This window comes from Hemicordylus capensis, chromosome 2 (genome assembly GCF_027244095.1).
Source record: "Hemicordylus capensis ecotype Gifberg chromosome 2, rHemCap1.1.pri, whole genome shotgun sequence".
Lineage (NCBI taxonomy): Eukaryota > Metazoa > Chordata > Lepidosauria > Squamata > Cordylidae > Hemicordylus > Hemicordylus capensis.
In genome coordinates, this window is record NC_069658.1 from 349,880,439 (window position 1) to 349,899,624 (window position 19,186).

Consider the following 19,186-nt stretch of genomic DNA (forward strand, 5'->3'; position numbering starts at 1 on the left):
CCAGAGGTAATGGGGAAGGCACCATCTACAGCCCGTTGTGATCAGTTTGAATGTCACTTTGCAGATAAAGTTGCTCACATCCATGCTGATTTGGACTTCAGAGTTTTGTCAGTTCTGGCAGATGTGCCTCAGGTACCATCTGGTCCTATTGTGTTGGACTCTTTTCAGTTAGTACAGCCTGAGGATGTGGACAAGATACTGGGCAGTGTGTGGGTGACATGTGCTCATGACCCTTGCCCTTCATGGCTAATGGCTAATAAAAGCTTCCAGGGAGGGTACAGGCAGATGGTTGGAGGTGATTATCAATGCTTCATTAAGGGAGAGCAAGATGCCATCATGCCTCAAGGAGGTGATGGTAAGACCATTATTTAAAAAGCCCTCCCTTGATCCCTCTAACCTAGACAGCTATAGACCCGTCTCTAACCTTCCCTTTGGGGGCAAGATGATAGAGCGTGTGGTGGCGTCCCAGCTGCAGAGGATTTTGGATGATATGGATTATCTAGACCCTTTTAAATCTGGCTTCCATCCTGGATATGGGACTGAAACTGACTTGGTCGCTCTAGTTGATGACCTACACCGGAACTAGACAGGGAGAGTATGCCCCTGTTGGTTCTGCTGGACCTTGCAGCAGCGTTCAATACCACTGACCATGGTATCCTTCTGGACCACCTCTCGAGTATAGAGATTGGAGGCACTGTTTGGGAGTGGCTTCGGTCCTTTGAGGGAAGGGTCCAGAAAGTGGTGCTGGGAAACTACTGCTCGGCTCCATGGCCATTGGCTTGTGGGGTCCCACAGGGTTCGGTTTTGTCCCCCATGCTGTTTAACATCTACATGAAACCGCTGGGAGAGGTCAGCCGGGGACTTCGACTGAGTTGTCATCAATATGCAGATGACACTCAGCTCTATCTCTCTTTGTCACCTGATGCTAGGGGAGGTAGTGGACATCCTGAATCAGGGGCTGGAGGCAGTGATGGGTTGGATGTGAGCTAACAAACTGAGATTGAACCTGGGCAAGATAGAGGTACTGTTGGTCAGTAGGAGAGCTAATCAGGATGAGATTCTACCAGTTCTGGATGGGGTTGAAAGAGCAACTGTGCAGCTTGGGGGTACTGCTGGACCCGGCTCTGCTTTTGGAAGCTCAGGTGGAGACTGTAACTAGAAGTACCTTTGCACAGCTTCAGATAGTGCACCAGCTGTGTCCCATTTTCAAAAAGACAGATCAGGCCACTGCTACCCACACCTTAGTCACGTCATGTATGGATTACTGTAATGCACTCTACATGAGGCTACCCTTGAAGAATACTTGGAAACTGCAGCTAGTGCAAAATGCAGCAACAAGGATGTTATCCACAGCTGCCCACTGGGACTATATTACCCCTATTTTGAAAGAGCTACATTGGCTGCCAATCTGTTTCTAGGTCCAATTCAAGGTGCTTGTTTTGACCTTTAAAGCCCTAAACAGTTTGGGCTCTGGATACCTGAGGGCTTCTGCCTGCTCAACAAAGTCATCGGAAAGGGTCCTGCTCCATGTGCCAACAATGAAGGAGGCTCACTTGTTGTGTATGTGGTACAGGGCCTTCTCAGTCATTGCCCCCAGACTTTGGAATGCTCTCCCCATGGGCCTCCACTCCCCAGTCTCCAACACAGCTTTTTAGAAAGCAAGTAAAATCTTGGGCTTTTTACCCAGGCTTTTAAATGAGTGCCACTTTGTATCTTATGGTTATATTGTACATTTTTAAAAACTTTTAAAAAGGTTTTTATTTTTATATTCCATTTTAATTCTTGTGTAGTTCTTATGATTTTATATTGTTGAATGTTTTATACACAGTCTTGAGATATTAATGAAAAGCAGTACAGAAATTTAAACAAACAAACTTTGGTATCATAAGAACATCTCCGCCGGATCAGGTCCAAGGACTATCGAGTCCAGCATCCTGTTTACCACTGTGGCCCACCAGATGCTTCTGAGGAGCCCACAGGCAAGAAGTATGTGCATGCTCTCTCTCCTGCTGCTGCTCCGCTGCAACTGGTATTTGGAGGCATCTTGCCTGAGGCTGAATGTGGCCCACAGCAACCAGCCATTGATAGACCTGTCCTCCATTTGTCAAAGCCTTTTTTAAAGCCATCCAAGATGGTGGCCATCACAACATCCCATGGCAAAGAATTACAATAATTACATAGATTGTGCGATTTGTGAAAAAGTACTTCCACATTGGTCCTTAATTTCCCAACCTTCAGTGTCATGGGATGACTCCTGGTCCTGGTGGTGTGAGAGAGGGAGAAAAGGTTTTTTCTGTCCACTCTTCATTCCATGCATAATTTTATACACCTTGATCATGTCTCCCCTTAGTTGCCTCTTTTCCAAAGTAAAGAGCCCCAGATACTGTAGCCTAGCCTCATAAGGAAGGTGCCCAAGGCCACTGATCTTCTTGGTTGCCCTCTTCTGTACCTTTTCCAGTTCTACAATATCTTTAAGATAGAGTAACCAAAACTATATGCAGTATTCTAGACGTGGCTGCACCATAGATTTGTATATGGGCATTATAATATTAGCTTCCCCCCCCCCAATCCCCTTCCTAATGAACCCTAGCATGGAATTGGCCTTTTTCACAGCTGCCGTGCACTGAGAACACTTTCAACAAGCTGTCTACCACAACCCCAAGATCTTTCTCCTGGTCAGTCACTGACAGCTCAGATCCCATCAGCGTATATGTTAAGTTGGGGCTTTTTGCCCCAATATGCATCACTTTACACTTGCTTACATTAAACCTCATTTGCCATTTTGTCGTCCACTCCCCCAGCTTGGAGATGTCTTTTTGGAACCCCTCAGAATCTGTTGTGGATTTCACTACCCTAGTTCAGTATCATCTGCAAATCTGGCCACTTCGCTGCTTACCCCAACTTCTAGAAAGATCATTTATGAACAAGTTAAAGGGCACTGGCTTCAGTACTAATCCCTGGGGGACCCCATTTCATACTTCCCTCCATTGTGAAAACTGTCCATTTATTCCTACCCTCTGTTTTCTGTCCTTCAACCAGTTACCATAGACTGGAAAAGGTTGGCTCTTGAAATAAAATATCATTGATAAAAAGTCTAATCCTGCAGTTACTACCATATTGCCAGCAATATGAAGACCAAAAAGAAAAGAAAAGAAACTTGAAAAATTAAAATTTAAAATAAGTGAGGTACTTAAAGCTCTTGGAAAGATGTCTTTAAGATCAAAACAAATGACAGTAAGTAAAAAGAACATGGTCTATTGCTTCTAATGTGGTTCAATGAGAGGGCCATCACACTATGGCATGTTTGCCAACCCCATCACCTTTCCTTCACATAGTATTAAACAGATATTAATGAATATTAAGTGAAAACCAGCACCCCACTTAGGACCAGTACTACAAAATACTGAGAAAAATGAAATTTCTCCAAAGCCTTCACAGCTAGTTTAGGAGGGGGGGGGGGAGGGGACAGTTGCAGAAGACACTTATTTTGTGGATGTGGAAACTCAGGAGTTAAACATGCTTCTAATGAAAATGGGAACATCCTAAACTTGCATGATTGCAAACAGCCCTTATGCATGTAACTTTAGTCCTAGCAGAAAACCTGCGCTTATCCACTTCATACAATTCAAAGGCTATCTTGGGATAATCTCCATCCGTTTGAAGGCATTAGACGTGAAAGATAATGGACCTGTCCTTTCAAACAACATTCCTTCTTCAAGTTCTTGGGCTACATACAATTAAAGCCTAAGCATCCTATTCATTTGATGGACTCTGGTAACCAGCTCTCTGAATAGTATTCTGTATGTTTCCCTTTGTATAAATTGTTAACTCTGTAATCAAGTATTTCCGTCAATCTGAGCTTTGGCATACAGAGGAACATTTCGATTGGTCAGGAATTACCTGGCCCTCCTGAGGACACAACCCAGACCCTTTTTCAATTTGTATTTTATTTTCCTCTAAAAAGAGACCAAGGAAATGCCTCCATATTTTCTTGCTTGTCAAACTTAACCTAGTGCTGATGACTTTGATTTCTGAGCAAGAGACACACTAAGGGCCATCCTCCCATATGGTCTTGTAAGTTTCTAATGAAACAAAAACATGCCTGCTGCTGCTTTTCATATTATACTCTCTCTCTAATATAAGGCATACATAGTTTGGTCCAAATTACATGGGCAGGTTCACACATAAGGGGAAGCAAGTAAGGTCTGATGCCGAGGTGTCCCGCAGCTCTTCTTATATGATGACCTTGGATTAGTTCCAGTTTGTGACTCCTGAGGATGTGGACAAGTTGCTTGGAATGGTGCGGCCTACCACCTGCCCTCTTGATCCTTGCCCAACATAGCTTATACTATTTGGCAGAAAGGCTGCTGTAGAGGACCTGGTAGAGATTTTCTGGGGGAGGGCAGGATGCCTCCTTGTCTTAAGGAGACAATCATTAGACCGCTTCTGGAGAAGCCTGCCTTGGATCCCTCAGAATTAAGCAACTACAGGCCTGTCTCCAACCTTCCATGGCTGGACAAGGTGACTGAGAAGGTGGTGGCCTCCCAGCTCCAGGCAGACTTGGAGGAAACTGATTATCTAGACTCATTTCAAACTGACTTTTGTGCAGGCTAGGAGGTGGAGACTGCCTTGGTCACAGCCTGATGGATGATCTCCAATTGGGAATTGACAGAGAGAGTGTGACTCTCTTGGTCCTTTTGGATCTCTCAGAGGACTTTGATACTATTGACCATGGTATCCTTCTAGAATGTCTGAGGGGAATGGGGGTGGGAGGCACTGCTTTGCAGTGGCTCCTACCTCACGGGCAGATTCCAAATGGTGTTTCTTGGAGACTGTTCTTCAAAATCTGAACTTCGGTATGGTGTCCCTCAGGGCTCCATATTGTCTCCGATGTTGTTTAACATCTACATGAAACCGCTGGGAGAGGTCATCAGGAGTTTTGATGCAGGGTGTTATCAGTATGCTGATGACACCCAAATCTATTTCTTCATGTTAACATCATCAGGAGAAGGCATAACTTTCCAAAATGCCTGCCTGGAGGCAGTGATGGACTGGATGAGAGATTACAAACTGATGTTGAATCCAGATAAGATGGAGGTACTTACTGTGCAGGGTCAGAATTTGAGAGATGATTTTGACCTGCCTGTTCTGGATGGGGTCACACTCCCCCGGAAGGTATGCAGTCTAGGGCTGCTTCTGAACCTGAACCTGTCCACAATGTCCCAGATTATGGCGGTGGCCAGAGATACTTTCTATCAGCTTCAGCTGATACACCAGCTGCATCGGTTTCTTGAGATGAATGACCTCAGAGCGGTGGTACATATTTATTTATTTGATTTCTATACTGCCCTTCAAAAAATGGCAGTATACATTAAAATAAAAACAATTAAAATCAATTAACAGTTAAAATCAAAACCGATAAAAACAATATGAAACCAGTTAATAATTAAAACATTTAAAACCAGTTTTAAAACCCTGGCCAAATATTTACAGTTTAAAAACAATTTTAAAACTCTGGAAGGCCAGGCCAACAGATAAGTCTTAACGGCTTTCCTGAAGGCCAATAATGAATTCAAATTCTACAGGGAGTACATTCCACAGCCCAGGAGCAGCTACAGAGAAGGCCTGCCTTTGAGTTGCCACCAAGACGTACCAGTGCTAACTGGAGACAGACCTCCTCAGATGACCTTAACATGTGGTGGTGATCATGTAGAAGAAGGCACTCTCTAAGGTAACTCGAACTTAAGCCGTTCAGGGCTTTAAAAGTAATAACCAGCACTTTTCAAAATAGTTTCAAAATAGGCATAATAAGTCTGTTCAAAATAGTCATAATATGAACTGTTCCAAAATAAGCATAATATGGTCTCTTCGGGTTGCCCCAGAAACCAATTTGGCTGCTGCATTTTGAACTAATTGTCGTTTCCGAGCTATGTACAAAGGCAGCCCCCGTAGAGTGCATCGCAATAGTTAAGCCGGGAGGTTACCAGCTGATGCACCACTGTTTTGAGGTCATCCTCTTCAAGGAATGGACACAGCTGTCAAATCAGCCGAAGCTGATAGAAAGCACTCCTGGCCATAGCATCCACCTGAGATACCAGGGTGAGGTCTGGGTGCAGGAGTACTCCCAAGCTGCATGCCTGCTCTTTCCGAGGAAGTGGAACCCCCCATCCAGCATAGGAAGCTCTAACTCATCCCTCAAATTCTGAGCCCCTACAATGAGCACCTCCATCTTGTTTGGATTCAGTTTCAATCTGTTTTCCCTCATCCAGCCCACTACTGCCTGTAGGCAGGCATTTAGGGAATGAATGCCATTTCCTGATGACGAAGATGAAAAGGAGTAGATTTGGGTGTCATCAGCATATTGATAACACCCAGAACCAAAACTCCTCATGACCTCACCCAGCGGTTTCATGTAGATATTAAAAAGCATTGGTGACAAAATGGAGCCCTGAGGGACTCCATATAACAGCTTCTATTTTGAGCAACTGTCACCAAGCTCCACAATCAGGAATCTATCCAAGAGATAGAAACGGAACCACTGCAAAGCAGTGCCCCCTAACCCCAACTCCCCCTGGTGATCCAGAAGGATGCCATGGTCAATGGTATCGAACACCACCGAGAGATCCAGAAGAACCAGCAGAGTCACACTCCTTCTATCGATTCCCCGGTAGAGGTCATCCATCAGGCTGACCAAGGCTGTCTCAACCCCATAGCCTGCTCTAAAGCCAGTCTGAAATGGGTCTAGATAATCAGCTTCCTCTAAAACCACCTGGAGCTGGTTGGCCATCACCCTCTCAATCACTTTGCCCAACCAAAGGAGATTGGAGACTGGCCTATAACTATCTATCGCTAAGGGTTCAGGGAAGGCTTCTTAAGAAGCGGTCTAACCATTGCCTCCTTCAAACACCGTACCCTCCCTCAGCAATTTATGATATTAACTAGACCACCTCCAACAATCTCCCTGCTAGATAGAAGCAGCCAAGTTAGGCAAGGATCCAGAGAACAAATGGTAGGTTGCACCGCCCAAAGCAGCTTGTCCACATCCTCAGGAGCCACAGATTGAAACTGATCCAATCTAATACTGCAAGAAGGATTGCTGGACACCACCTTCATTGACCCTGCAGAAATAGTGGAGTCCAAGTCGGACCGAATACAGGGTACATATGCTGGTAACCTCTAGGCTGGACTACTGCAATGTGCTCTATGTGGAGCCTTTGTACATAGTCCGGAAACTGCAGCTAGTACAGATGTCTCTGGGACATCTAGGAGCGACCATATTACTCCTGTGTTGAAAGAACTACACTGGCTGCCAATAGGTTCCTGGGCAAAATACAGGGTGCTGGTTATTACCTATAAAGCCCTAAACAGCTTAGGCCCTGGGTATTTAAGAGAACGTCTTCTTCACCATGAGCCCCATCACCTGTTAAGATCGTCTGGAGAGGTTCATCAGCAGTTGGCTGCCAACTAGTCTGGCGGGTACTCGGGGATGGGCATTCTCCATTGCTGCCCTTGGGCTTTGGAATGCGCTCCCTGTTGAAATAAGAGTCTCCCCATCTCTGGCAACTTTTAGAAAGGCACTGGAAACATATTTATTCACTCAGACCTTTAATTAGATTTATAGTTTTAATACTTTTATTGTTGGGTGTAAACTGATTTTAATGTTAAGTATTTTAATTTTTAATTGTTTAATTGAGTTTAATGTTTAAATAATTTTAATTGTAAACCACCCAGCAAGTTTTGGGCAGTATAGAAATATGTTAAATAAATAAGGTGCTGCCAACTGTCAGTTCCTGGTGAGCACTTGCTCCTGGCGCAAGCTGCAAGTTGAGCATATTTCATGGTGCGTGAACCCACCAATGCTCTTGCAGCGCTTCCCTCCACCACCCAACATCTGCACCCAAGATCTGAAGTGGGGTGGTGGATGCTAGGTGGAAATGCTGCTTGGCAAGCAGACATTCTGCTGGGTTCCCACATCAGCTGCCAGCAACATTATACTTGCTATTATGTGTGGATCTGCCCCATGTGACATTCAGTTGCATGTAGTTTCTCCCCCCCCACCCCTCCCCGCCTTCCCCTTTCAAAACTAAATGCAATTGAAGATCTATACCCTGGAGCAGAGGACTGGCACAGTGAGAGAGCGGCAGGGACGAAAGAAGAGGCTTCCTAACTCTTTTCCCAGCAAGATTTTTCTGCTAACAACCACATCTCTCAGCTGCTATACACAAACACACCCCCATGTAAGACAAGATTTGCTTACTTTCTTTACAGGGGGAGAGCACAAAAGTCAACCTTGACTGGCGAGAGTGGCACTTGAATCAACTCCTAAGGCTAGATCACTGCTGCTATGAGCCTTCTTTTCTCTGGGGAATTCTGATGGAATGATCAGCAGTAACCAAGGATACAGTAGGGGAAACAGTTACACTGCCAGTGATACACAGGCACACAAGATGGGTTCAGAGTACCTCAATCCTCTTTCCCCAGAGGCTTTATAATAAAATATTACAATTTCTATGAATGCAAAGTGAATTTTATGCACAGAAGCACCAACATTTCCCCCATTAATTTCAATGGGACCACTCATCAGTAATTTAGTCTACATGTCTGCCAGCATTTCTAGTCTCTGAACCAACAGTATCCTGTCTGCTTGAGGAATCGCTCCTTATATTTCAGCCTCTCCCATCTATCCAAAGGTGACTCATATATGCCGGGTATGGATCTGAGGCCATCTGGTAATTTTGAGGGTCAAAAGCTTTAAGGTACAGAAGACTGAACAGACATCTCATACAATGTAAATGGAAATCATTCTAAAGAAAATGCTGTCCTGATGTGATGGTTCCAACACCCAGTTGTTAGACAGATGCAGCAGCTCTGTCAATAAACTGAGCCAGCTTGACATCTCGCTTTGTCAGCCCACCACAGTCATGGGAAATGAGAGTTATCTGGACCTGTTAATGAGAGAAAAGAAAGAACATTACAATCCACTGGCCAATGAGTTCCACACAGACTGTAGATTGATTAAAACCTTTTTTGAATTTAAAAAAACCCAATAAGTAGTGCACAAAAGAACCCCAAATAAAAACCTTAACATACAAATCTTAAATCATGAAGGATCTCATTTAATCAAACGCATAATAAATTAAAATCAACCATCTATGGAGTTTCAATAAGGACATTATATTGACTTTTTTCTCACTGACTGGAAATCTCGGAAGAAACATACATTTGAACTTTTCAAAAATTATTATTATAGAACTGAATATATACACTTCAATGAAGGAAATTATTTTTATATATGATTATTTGTAAGGATTTTATAGTGTCTATTATGAGTTATGAGGGGGATCAATACATAGGAGCCAATGAAGGGTTATAATTTATTATGCAAGTTTTATTAAATGATATACTTCATGATTTAAGATATGTATATTAAGATTTTTATTTGGAGGTTTTTTGTGCACTACTTCCATACAAACTGACCAGGTCCATATTCAGTTTGAAATGAGTGAGATGAAGTCAGTCTTTTGCATGCATTTTGATTTGTATATTTACAAAGTGGTGTGTGTGTGTGTGTGTGTGTGTGTGTGTGTGTGTGTGTGTGTGTGAGAGAGAGAGAGAGAGAGAGAGAGAGAGAGAGAGAGAGATGCTGTCTGTCGATTAAAATGGGAATGGCACTCTTTTTCCACCCTTTTATTTTTAAATGAAAAGGCATCATATAACACAGCTGTCAGGTGAGCAGCCTTAAGAGAACTTGGAGACTAACCAAAAATGCACCAACACAGAGCACTGGACAGTTTGGAGCTAAGATGCTTGAGCTTCTTCCAGGAAAAAGTGTCTTATTGAATTATCCATTTTTTAAAAGTAGTTGCACATATTGGTTTGAGAGGAAAATTAGGCCACCTACTCAACTGTGTGACTCAAACCAGTAAAGGTAAAGAACTTGGCAATACTTTACAGATTAGTGTGTAAGGGGAAAACAAAGACTGCTGTCCTACGAGTATGATACAGCTGCTTGCAAAGAATTATTTACACTTCCTTGATGGAATGTTGTGTGCTAAACTGTCCTAGTAAGCCAAAGAGAGGGTGTGATGGGGAAGACTAATATAGCCTGCAACTCTAGATGACCTTTCAGGTAATACTTAAGCTGTGCTGGGAATAGATAGGAACCTAAGCCCAGTTCAGACATTATGTTGTATGTTGGCATACAACTGTACATGTGTACACTGTACACAGATTGTGCAAATGTTGAACACAGCATGAGAACAGTGTTATATTCTATACTTATTCTGCTTTCCAGTCCCACTTAATATTAATTCCAGTACAAACATAACAGTTTGTTATTATCAGAAAGTATACTGTGCATATGTAGCCATACAGACTACCCTTGGAGTTGGTTTAAGATAGCTGATAAATATTTATCTGCATGTAAACATTTCTCATGACTAAACATGAATAGTTAGAAGAAAGTATTCACAATGCACCAAACATGGACCTCCCTTTATGAAAAGTTAGAGCAATCTCTGGGTCTTTTGTTTAATTTCACCAAGTTGGTTTCTTATAGACCTTCCCCTCAACCAGAAACATTTTGTTCCTTATTTCAAAAATATGTTTTGATACTATGTTTGCTAAGACTCCTGATCCTCTTGCTGCAAATATTTCTTTTATGTAATTTGGAAAAATTACTTGAGATATTTTAAGGCATGAATGTGAGACTAAGGCTGGAGACAGACAGTTTTTCAGAGAGATAAAGTGGAGACCTGAAAAAGCTTATGCTTATGGTATGTAGACTCTTACTACTTCCACCTCTGGTAAACAGGCTTTCCAGCTTGTTGTACTGCTTCAAAAACCTGCACAAACTATTTGACTGGAGGTGGAGGTGGCAGTGGGACAAAAGGTATATGCATGGGAAGTGAAGCCTCTCCCAAACCATGTTCAGTTCTGAAGAACTGCTATCTTTCTATAGTATTGTATGCTTTATTTGCATTCACAAATGCCTTCCTTATGTTATCAGATGAAGATTTTTACACAACAGGAGCTAAATATCATCACTACATCTCTCAAGCTTTCTTAAATGTGCAAAACATCTAGCAATTGCAAAGATCAGTCTCCCTGTTGTAAGGCTTAGACTCTAAACTTTAGAGGAATAAGTAGAAGGGGTTTTCAAAGCTTGTTCTAAGTTAAGGAAGCACACTTTGAAAAAGTGGGAGCAAATGACTAATATCAGTAACAATGAGAAACACCTGATAGACCCTAAACTCATATTTACTTTTATAAGAAAAAGTAATCTAATTCTCAAAGATGCCAACTCAGTTATTGCTCAGTTGGCATCGCCCAGTGGCCAGAGAATTTAGCCCAATTACTATCCCGTTCTTTACCTTATTGTACACATTAAACCACTCAGGGTGATGATTCATCTTTTCAGCCTGAAGAGCAATACGAGTCATAAAACCAAAAGCCTGTTTGGGGGAGGAAAAGGCCTGTTTAAAAATACATGTACATTTGTAACTTTTAAAATAAAGCAATTTATTACAACCTCTGGGGACGTGCAAATAAGAAGTGGCCATGAGAGTTTAATCACACAATTGTGCAAGAACAGTAGAAGGAAAGAATTGACAATTTCAGCACAAGGAAGATGAACAGAAGAGGCCATCTGCATGCAGCTGTGAATCAAATAAAATTCTGACAAAACTAATTGAGAAATAAAGAAGGGTAGCTCGTAGTTAATTCACAGTCATGAAACTTCAAACTTCAGTCATAAGAAGTTTGCTACAAGGCCATTACATTTTCCAATAATAATATTAATAATTTAGAAAATACATTTCAAATGTTTACATACAATATCTCAGTAATCCTTTGAAAAGCTGTAAATTATCACAAGGCAGCGGGATCTGAGAGAATTGTGGCTTCCCTAGACCACCTAGCAAGTTCATGGATGATGCGAGATTTGATTGCGAGACTTAACACAAAGCTTAAAGTTTATTATTGTGTATTAACTTAGCTGTTATGCTACAAAAGCTTTGTTTTGTGCAAACAAGATTTAAATTTTCCCCACACAGACACACATACAACAATATATAAGCACCTAAAATTCCAAGAATTTAATTGTGTCACATGACATCTAAAACAGTAGCCAAGATCTATTATGGCAGCACAAGATCAATAACCTAATTTTAAACTTTAATTAAAAAAGGGAAAGGGAAGTAAGAAATGAAAGGGAAGATACATGCATCTGATGAAGTGGGCTATAGTCCATGAAAACTTGTGTGTCAGTAAATATGTTAGTCTCACAAAGGTGCTCTTGACTGTTTTTGTTACAACATACTAACATAGCTACTCCTCAGGAAGTTGTTTTTTTACAAGCAAAGTATCTACTACGAAGTTTTAAATATGTTTTTCTAAAATATCTATTCTTAAATACTTAACCATAAAGCCAACTGAAAAGTTAAGTCTAATTTCAAGGAATCTACACCGAAACACATTCTGACAGCAATTTCAAACAAACATATAATCAAGGCACAGCATAATGGTTGGCAAGAGTTTCAGATTTTTTTCTCCTTCCACCACATTACAAATATTTTGAAAGCACTGGTGACTGAATTAAGTATGACTTTGCAAACCACTTTGTCAGTCAGATGAATGCAATCATTACAATCAAGGCAAATTATTCCAATGAAGTTTTTCATTCACAAATCACCAAACTGTCAGCAATTGAAAGGTTTCTGTCACTGACCTGCGAGCTTTATGGGGGAGTCAAAGCTTTCCTTGAAGCTCTTGTCTGGTTAACAGCCAGATCCTATCTATGTTTAAATCAGATAGAAGTCCATGTTTAAATCAGATATAGATTTTAGATTTTTATTTTTAGATTGTGAGCCCTTTGGGGACAGGGATCCATCTTATGTATTTATTATTTTTCTGTGTAAACTGACTTGAGCCATTTTTGGAAGGGCGGTATAGAAATCAAATAAGTAATAATGATAATGATAATAATATAAGAATTATTTATTTATTTTATTTTAGTTAGTTTATACACCACCCTTACTAAAGTGGATCAGGGCAGTTTACATTAAAATCAAACACACATAATAAAACAATTAAAATTAAAAAAACATATAAACCAAATTAAAATTAAAATTAGATATTATTAAAAGCTAGGCTAAAAAGATGGGTCTTGGAGGCTCTCCTGAAGGCCTCCAAGGAAGATAATCCTCTTATAGCCACAGGGAGTGCATTCCACAACTTATGGGTGACAACTGGGAACTGAGTGACAACTGAGAAGGTCCAATCCCAGGTTACCACCAGATGAACTGGTGGCACCTGAAAACAGACCTGATAATCTTAATGAGTGGTGAGGATCTTGTAGAGAAAGGCGCTCTCTCAGGTAACCTGGACCTAAGCCATTCAGGGCTTTATAAGTAATGATCAGCTTACCAATATATGACTTACTTCTAAGTAAGATTTGTATAAAATCACACCTTCAATTCTCTGTTTCAAAACATTTGAAACAAATTTGAAAAAGAGGCTTTACAATCTTTAAATGTGTCACTGGCATCTATTCACCAGTAATCTATGTGAGAGGCATTCATGCCCATACCCCACTCTTTCTCCAAGAAGCCCAGAGCAATGTGCATGGTTATGTTTATTCTTTCAACAACCTATGTTTATTCTCTCAAATCTACCCTGTGAGGTAGGTTTGGCTGAGATATATGTGAACGGCCAAGACTCACCCAGTGAGTTTCATGGCTAAATAGGGATATGAACTTGGGTCTCCCCAATCCTAGTGCTATTTGACAGTTATTAACACTAATATGTGTTTTGTGTAAATATATTCTTAATTTAAGGTTTTTAGAATATCTGCTGTATCATCAATAGGGATGTACACCACTGTTCCCGCTAAGGCATGCGCATATGCGCACGCTCACATGTTTTCTGATGTCTGCTCAGTTAATTTTAGATCCCGCTCAGGTTGAATTAGGAAGGCTCCACTCTGAATGCATGTGTGCACACAGTGCCTTGAAACTGGCTCCCAGAACAAAACTCATTCTGCACAGAGATGGAAAAAATTAGAGGGACCACTGATGTGCATGGAACCAGCAGGGGGCGGTTCGAAGGCAGGGGGAATACCTTTAAGAATGGGGGAGAGTGTTCTTTCTTTCTTTCGCACATTTTTATACCGCCCCAACCCAAGGTCTCAGGGTGGTTCACAACAAACAAAAACAAAACATTAAAATCAATTAAATTCTAAAAACATTTTAAAACAAATCAATAAACAACCCAAAATTTAAGAAGTTAAAAAGCTAAAAGGCCTGGGTAAAAAGATGAGTCTTTAGACACTTTTTAAAAGCCGCTAGAGATGGGGAGACTCTTATTCCCATGGGAAGCGCGTTCCAAACTCTCGGGGCGACAACAGAGAAGGCCCGTCCCTGGGTGGCCACCAGACGACATGAAGGTAGCCACAGACGAGCCTCCCCTGATGTACGCAGTGGATGATGGGGATCATGCAGAAGAAGATGCTCTCTTAAGTACCGTGGGCCTAAGCTGTTTAGGGCTTTATAGGTTATAACCAGCACTTTGTATTTTGCCTGGAAACTTATCAGCAGCCAGTGCAACTCCTGTAATATAGGAGTAATATGGTCTCTTCGAGATGACCCGGAGACCAAACTGGCTGCCGCATTTTGTACTAATTGTAGTTTCCGGACTACATACAAAGGCAGCCCCACATAGAGTGCATTGCAGTAATCAAGTCTGGAGGTTACCAGCTAGTGTTCTACTGTTTTGAGATCATGAACCTCAAGAAACGGACGCAGCTGGCGTATCAACTGAAGCTGACAGAAAACACTTCTGGCCACTGCCTCAACCTGGGACACCAGGGAAAGGTGTGGATCTAGAAGCACTCCCAGACTGCGTACCTGTTCCTTCTGAGGAAGTGTGACTCCATCTAGAACAGGTAGATCAATATCGCTTCCCGAGTGATGACCCCGCACAATAAGTACCTCTGTCTTGTCTGGATTCAGTCTCAGTTTGTTATCCCACATCCAGCCCATTACTGCTTCCAAGCAGGCATTCAGGGAGGATATGCCTTCTCCTGATGATATTGACATAGAGAAATAAATTTGGGTGTCATCAGCATATTGATAACACTCAGCACCAAATCTCCAGATGATCTCTCCCAACAGTTTCATGTAGATATTAAAAAGCATTGGAGACAGTATGGAGCCTTGAGGGACCCCATATAAAAGCTCATATTCTAAAGAGCAACAGTCTCCAAGGGACACCATCTGGAATCTGCCAGAGAGGTAGGAGTGGAACCACTGCAAAGCAGTGCCTCCCACCCCCAACTCCCTCAGACGCTCCAGAAGGATACTATGGTTGATAGTATCGAAAGTTGCCAAGAGATCTAAAAGGACCAACAGAGTCACACTTCCTCTGTCAAGTCTCAATTGGAGATCATCCATCAGACCGACCAAGGCAGATTGGTCTTGCCCCTCCTGTTGCATTTTCCCCGCCGGCACTACACTTTAAAAGGGTCTGGCAGGGTGGCAGCATACCTCCTTGAAGCCCTGTTGCCTCATCGGACTAGAAGTGACAGGAAGTACCCAATATGCCCGCAAGCAAACGTGACGTGCACACACCCGACGTATGCACATGCGCCAGGTACTTCCTGTCACTTTTTGTCTGACAAGGCAACGGGGCAGCAGGGAGGTATGCTGACGCCTCGCCGGACCCTTTTAAAGTGTAGGCCAGCGGGGGAAACGCGGCTGGAGGGGTAAGAGCACCCTCCCCCACCTTTAAAGGTATCCCCCCCACCTTCGAACAGGCCAAACCACCAGTCGTTCAAACCTGTTCGGAGGACTGTAAACGGGCCTCCGAACAGGTTCATGCATATCTCTAATCATCAATATTTTAAAACAGCCTTCAATCGTACCCAAACTTACTTGGACTAAACCCCACTGAATTCAGTAGGACTTACTTCTGAGTAAACATGCACAAGACTGAGCTGAAACCTATACAAACAGTTCCTCCCCCTCTCCTGGCAACTTGACAAGCCACAAAGTTGAGCTACAGACTCGTAAGATTTTGTAAGTATATGGCCTTTATTAAGACTGGGAGAGAAAAAGAATAAAATATCCTGCCCAAGTCAACATTTGCCCTGCTGATGTCTATGTATCATGACACAAGGTCCAGCTACATACACAGTACAAATATTTTGTTTGGAAAACTAAATTCAAAAATTACCCTTGCCTAGCATATTCCTAAAAATAAAATCTTAACACACTTAACACAAGCACAACATTTTGGTCACATGTTCATCTTCAGGTTTCAAAATCTGACCTTATAAGTTCAAAGATCCTGCTTTCCACAAAATATTTTACTCCAAATGCATATGTGGAAACTTCGGAAAGATTTCTGAAACTAAGCTTGCTTAGGAGTTTGAAATATTTAAAACTTGCAAAGCTCTCCACTGCTCACCTTTAGCTCCATACTTTCTGTACAAATGCTTTTCAGTCTTGAAATGTTTCATACTGACAGGTACTCCTTGTTTAGGTCAGAATTAGTAAAGTACAATATTTAAGTGAGGTTTCTTTGACCATTCAGGGTCCCTGCACTCCAGTCAAGTGACATTCTACCACACAATTCTTGCCTGCTGCCTGTCCATCAGCATTCATTTCAGTCTCAAAGGAGTCAGGTGGAATTAAAGAAATAATTACCAACCACCTAACAAAAATGGGTAACTAAGACACTATTTCTCTCCACGAAATAATTCCAATGCAAGCCAGTGGTCCATATCGCTGTCTGTTTCAACAACAAAACATCCTGGTCGCAAAAATGGAATATGGAGACAATCTTCTCTTCCGGAATTGTCTGAAAGGCAGCCAAATTCATGAGTACCAAAACACACCCTAGAGTAAAGAGAATGGCCAACATCCTGCCTAAGAATGTGGCCCCGCTCCATGGAAAAGGCTTCCAAACCACCATAGTGTGGGTATACATGGGGAGGGGGACATTCCACCCCTTTCCTTCCCAAGTGCCCTGTGTCACCTGAAAATATGTCCTTGAGGGCTGTGCAATGCTCAGGGACATATTTTTGTGGGGCACAGGGCACTTCTGGGGGAAGGAGAAATCAGCAAAATTCCCTCCTCCTCCTCCTCCTCCTCCTCCTCCTTTAGTTGCTTATCCTATTGGAGGTTAGCTATAATTAAGGCTACTTGATCTTTTGACATTGCTTCTCTAGTGACGCAGTACTTCTGTCATACCAGTCTCTAAGGTTTTTCAACCATGATGTTTTCCTTCTTCCTGCCGTCCTCCTGCCCTCGATTAAAACAGCATAATTAAGCAAAGCAAAGTTAAAGTGCGCCCAAGTCTCACTGCTTTTAATCGGACCATAATTTGCACTGTACCCAGTGTTCTAGTGGCAGACCCTCTAGGCAGAGTAAATTAACCCACAATCCAATGTCTAAATGATGTCGACAAATGCTGTTGGGATATTGGATACCCATGGCATTTACCTAGTGGGTTTGTTTGTTTGTTTGTTTTTTAACTAAATTGTGTATATCTTGTTGTCTGTAGCATCTGGTGACATGGAGATGAAACCTTTACCATGCCCCAGCTACTGACTGGATCATGGAGAAGCTGGAGCAGGCAAAGTTTTTCACAACAAATAACAGACACTATATATGGCTACTTTGCAATGCTGTTACATGCAGACCAAGGTAAGCAAGCAGAGGGTAAAGGGCAATTCATAGCGATTTCAATGGGAAGCATCTGGCCTTCGAAGTGCAAACTAAACTTTCCTGTCTTTAGAAGCTGAACTCCATGGGCACTGCATACAATCTAGACAACGCATGCTTAACTCCTACTGAAAACAATGAGCACTGAAATCCATCTTGTTTGCAACAAGAGACTTTAGAGAAATCTCAGTGTTCAAAGGATCCAGGACATTTTAAAATTAATAAAAAAATGTGTGTGTTGTAAATACAGTAGATTTGCATAATACATAGTGTGAAAAATTAGCCTGTTCAAATTGATAGATCTGCATATTGAAGAGATATGTCTTGGTTACAGTTCCATTTTAAACATGCACAGCTTCTCCCCCATTACATATATTTTTTACCATGAAAAATGAGAAGCAGGTCGGCTGAAGTAATTTCAGTAGAGCAATCTCCATTAAGCCCCCTAAATACTTCCTTTGCTAATTAAATGAAATTAGAACTTTATTGTTTATAGATCACCTTTTGTATCTGTAGGCCTGTAACCTTCCTCTTATAAAATACAATTGGCAGTGCAGGGAAAAGCTATTTAGGATTGATTATATATGAAAACATTATTACATAATCAGTTTGGACATTTCTTCACGTCTTGAAACATGATCAGTAATTGGGTGTAATTGGTGATCAAGGTAACTATCTGGTGATCAATTAAAGTAATTACCAGATTCCGGCAACACAACCAATCTTAATTTGAACTGGAGTCTGCACTTCTTCAGCTTTAATTTAAAATAATGAATATTATTAAGCAGTCTGCAAGCCAAGATCATGGTCAAGCATATGTAGTATGGCAGGAGTGTCAGATTAGTTTTGGTGGGTTTTGTTTACCAGCAAGCCAAACACTTCATGTCGGAAAGTGTTTTGTTTATTCTGAAAAAAATCCACCCTAGCCTTGACCTTCATACAAGCATTGTGAGCACTCTAGCTGAGATTATTTTTGCATCCTAATTTTCAGACAACAAGCAAGGAGTTTTTCTTTTAAAAATCATCCATTACTATGGAAAAAAAACCTAGTGGAAATCAGAAATTAGCATCCAGGCCATTTAAGACCAAGTTTCTCTTCGTCCTAGTGATACAAAGTAAAAAGAAAAAGAAAAAGAAAGCCTACCTGAGTCTTCCTAAGGCAAAGGCAAGACAGACCTATAGTGGAGCAAACGGCACTCATCCCAAGCTTCAGGTCAGGAAAAGAAAGAAAGGGTGCAGAACTACATGATCCCAAGAGGGAAACGGAAAGGCCACAAAAAACAAGTAGGCTACTGCCAGCTTAAACTTGCTAGGAAGGAGTGGGGGATAGGCCAGGACACACAAACAGGAAGAGAAGTCCACAGACCTCCTTGCATGTGTACCTGTGTCGTCTTAGGGAAATGGACACCATACATGTTCAGATACAAATGACTGATACACAGGTCATAATTTCTTAATTATTG

The 19,186-nt window shown here is 41.7% G+C and overlaps 2 protein-coding genes across 9 annotated transcripts in view; both read right to left on the reverse strand.

Moving 5' to 3' along the window:
* CATSPER3 (cation channel sperm associated 3) overlaps window positions 1-8,394 on the reverse strand; it is a 46,877-nt gene extending 38,483 nt beyond the window's left edge. Inside the window, exon 1 of one of the 2 annotated variants that reach the window (XM_053291836.1) lies at window positions 8,258-8,394. The gene's annotated coding sequence lies outside the window, so the exon portion shown is untranslated. The remainder of the gene's footprint in view (window positions 1-8,257) is intronic. The other variant, XM_053291838.1, reaches the window with a different exon arrangement.
* The window catches only part of PCBD2 (pterin-4 alpha-carbinolamine dehydratase 2), a 56,346-nt gene continuing 42,472 nt past the window's right edge, over window positions 5,313-19,186 (reverse strand). For 5 of the 7 annotated variants that reach the window (XM_053291843.1, XM_053291840.1, XM_053291845.1 and 2 more), the window contains 2 exons: window positions 11,373-11,453; window positions 5,313-8,945 (listed from right to left, as the gene is read on the reverse strand). In XM_053291843.1, coding sequence (XP_053147818.1) covers window positions 8,850-8,945; window positions 11,373-11,453 — 177 coding nt within the window. In that variant the 3' untranslated portion in view covers window positions 5,313-8,849. Of the gene's footprint in view, window positions 8,946-11,372; window positions 11,454-12,727; window positions 12,795-19,186 lie in introns of all 7 variants that reach the window. The other 2 variants (XM_053291846.1, XM_053291844.1) reach the window with 1 other exon arrangement.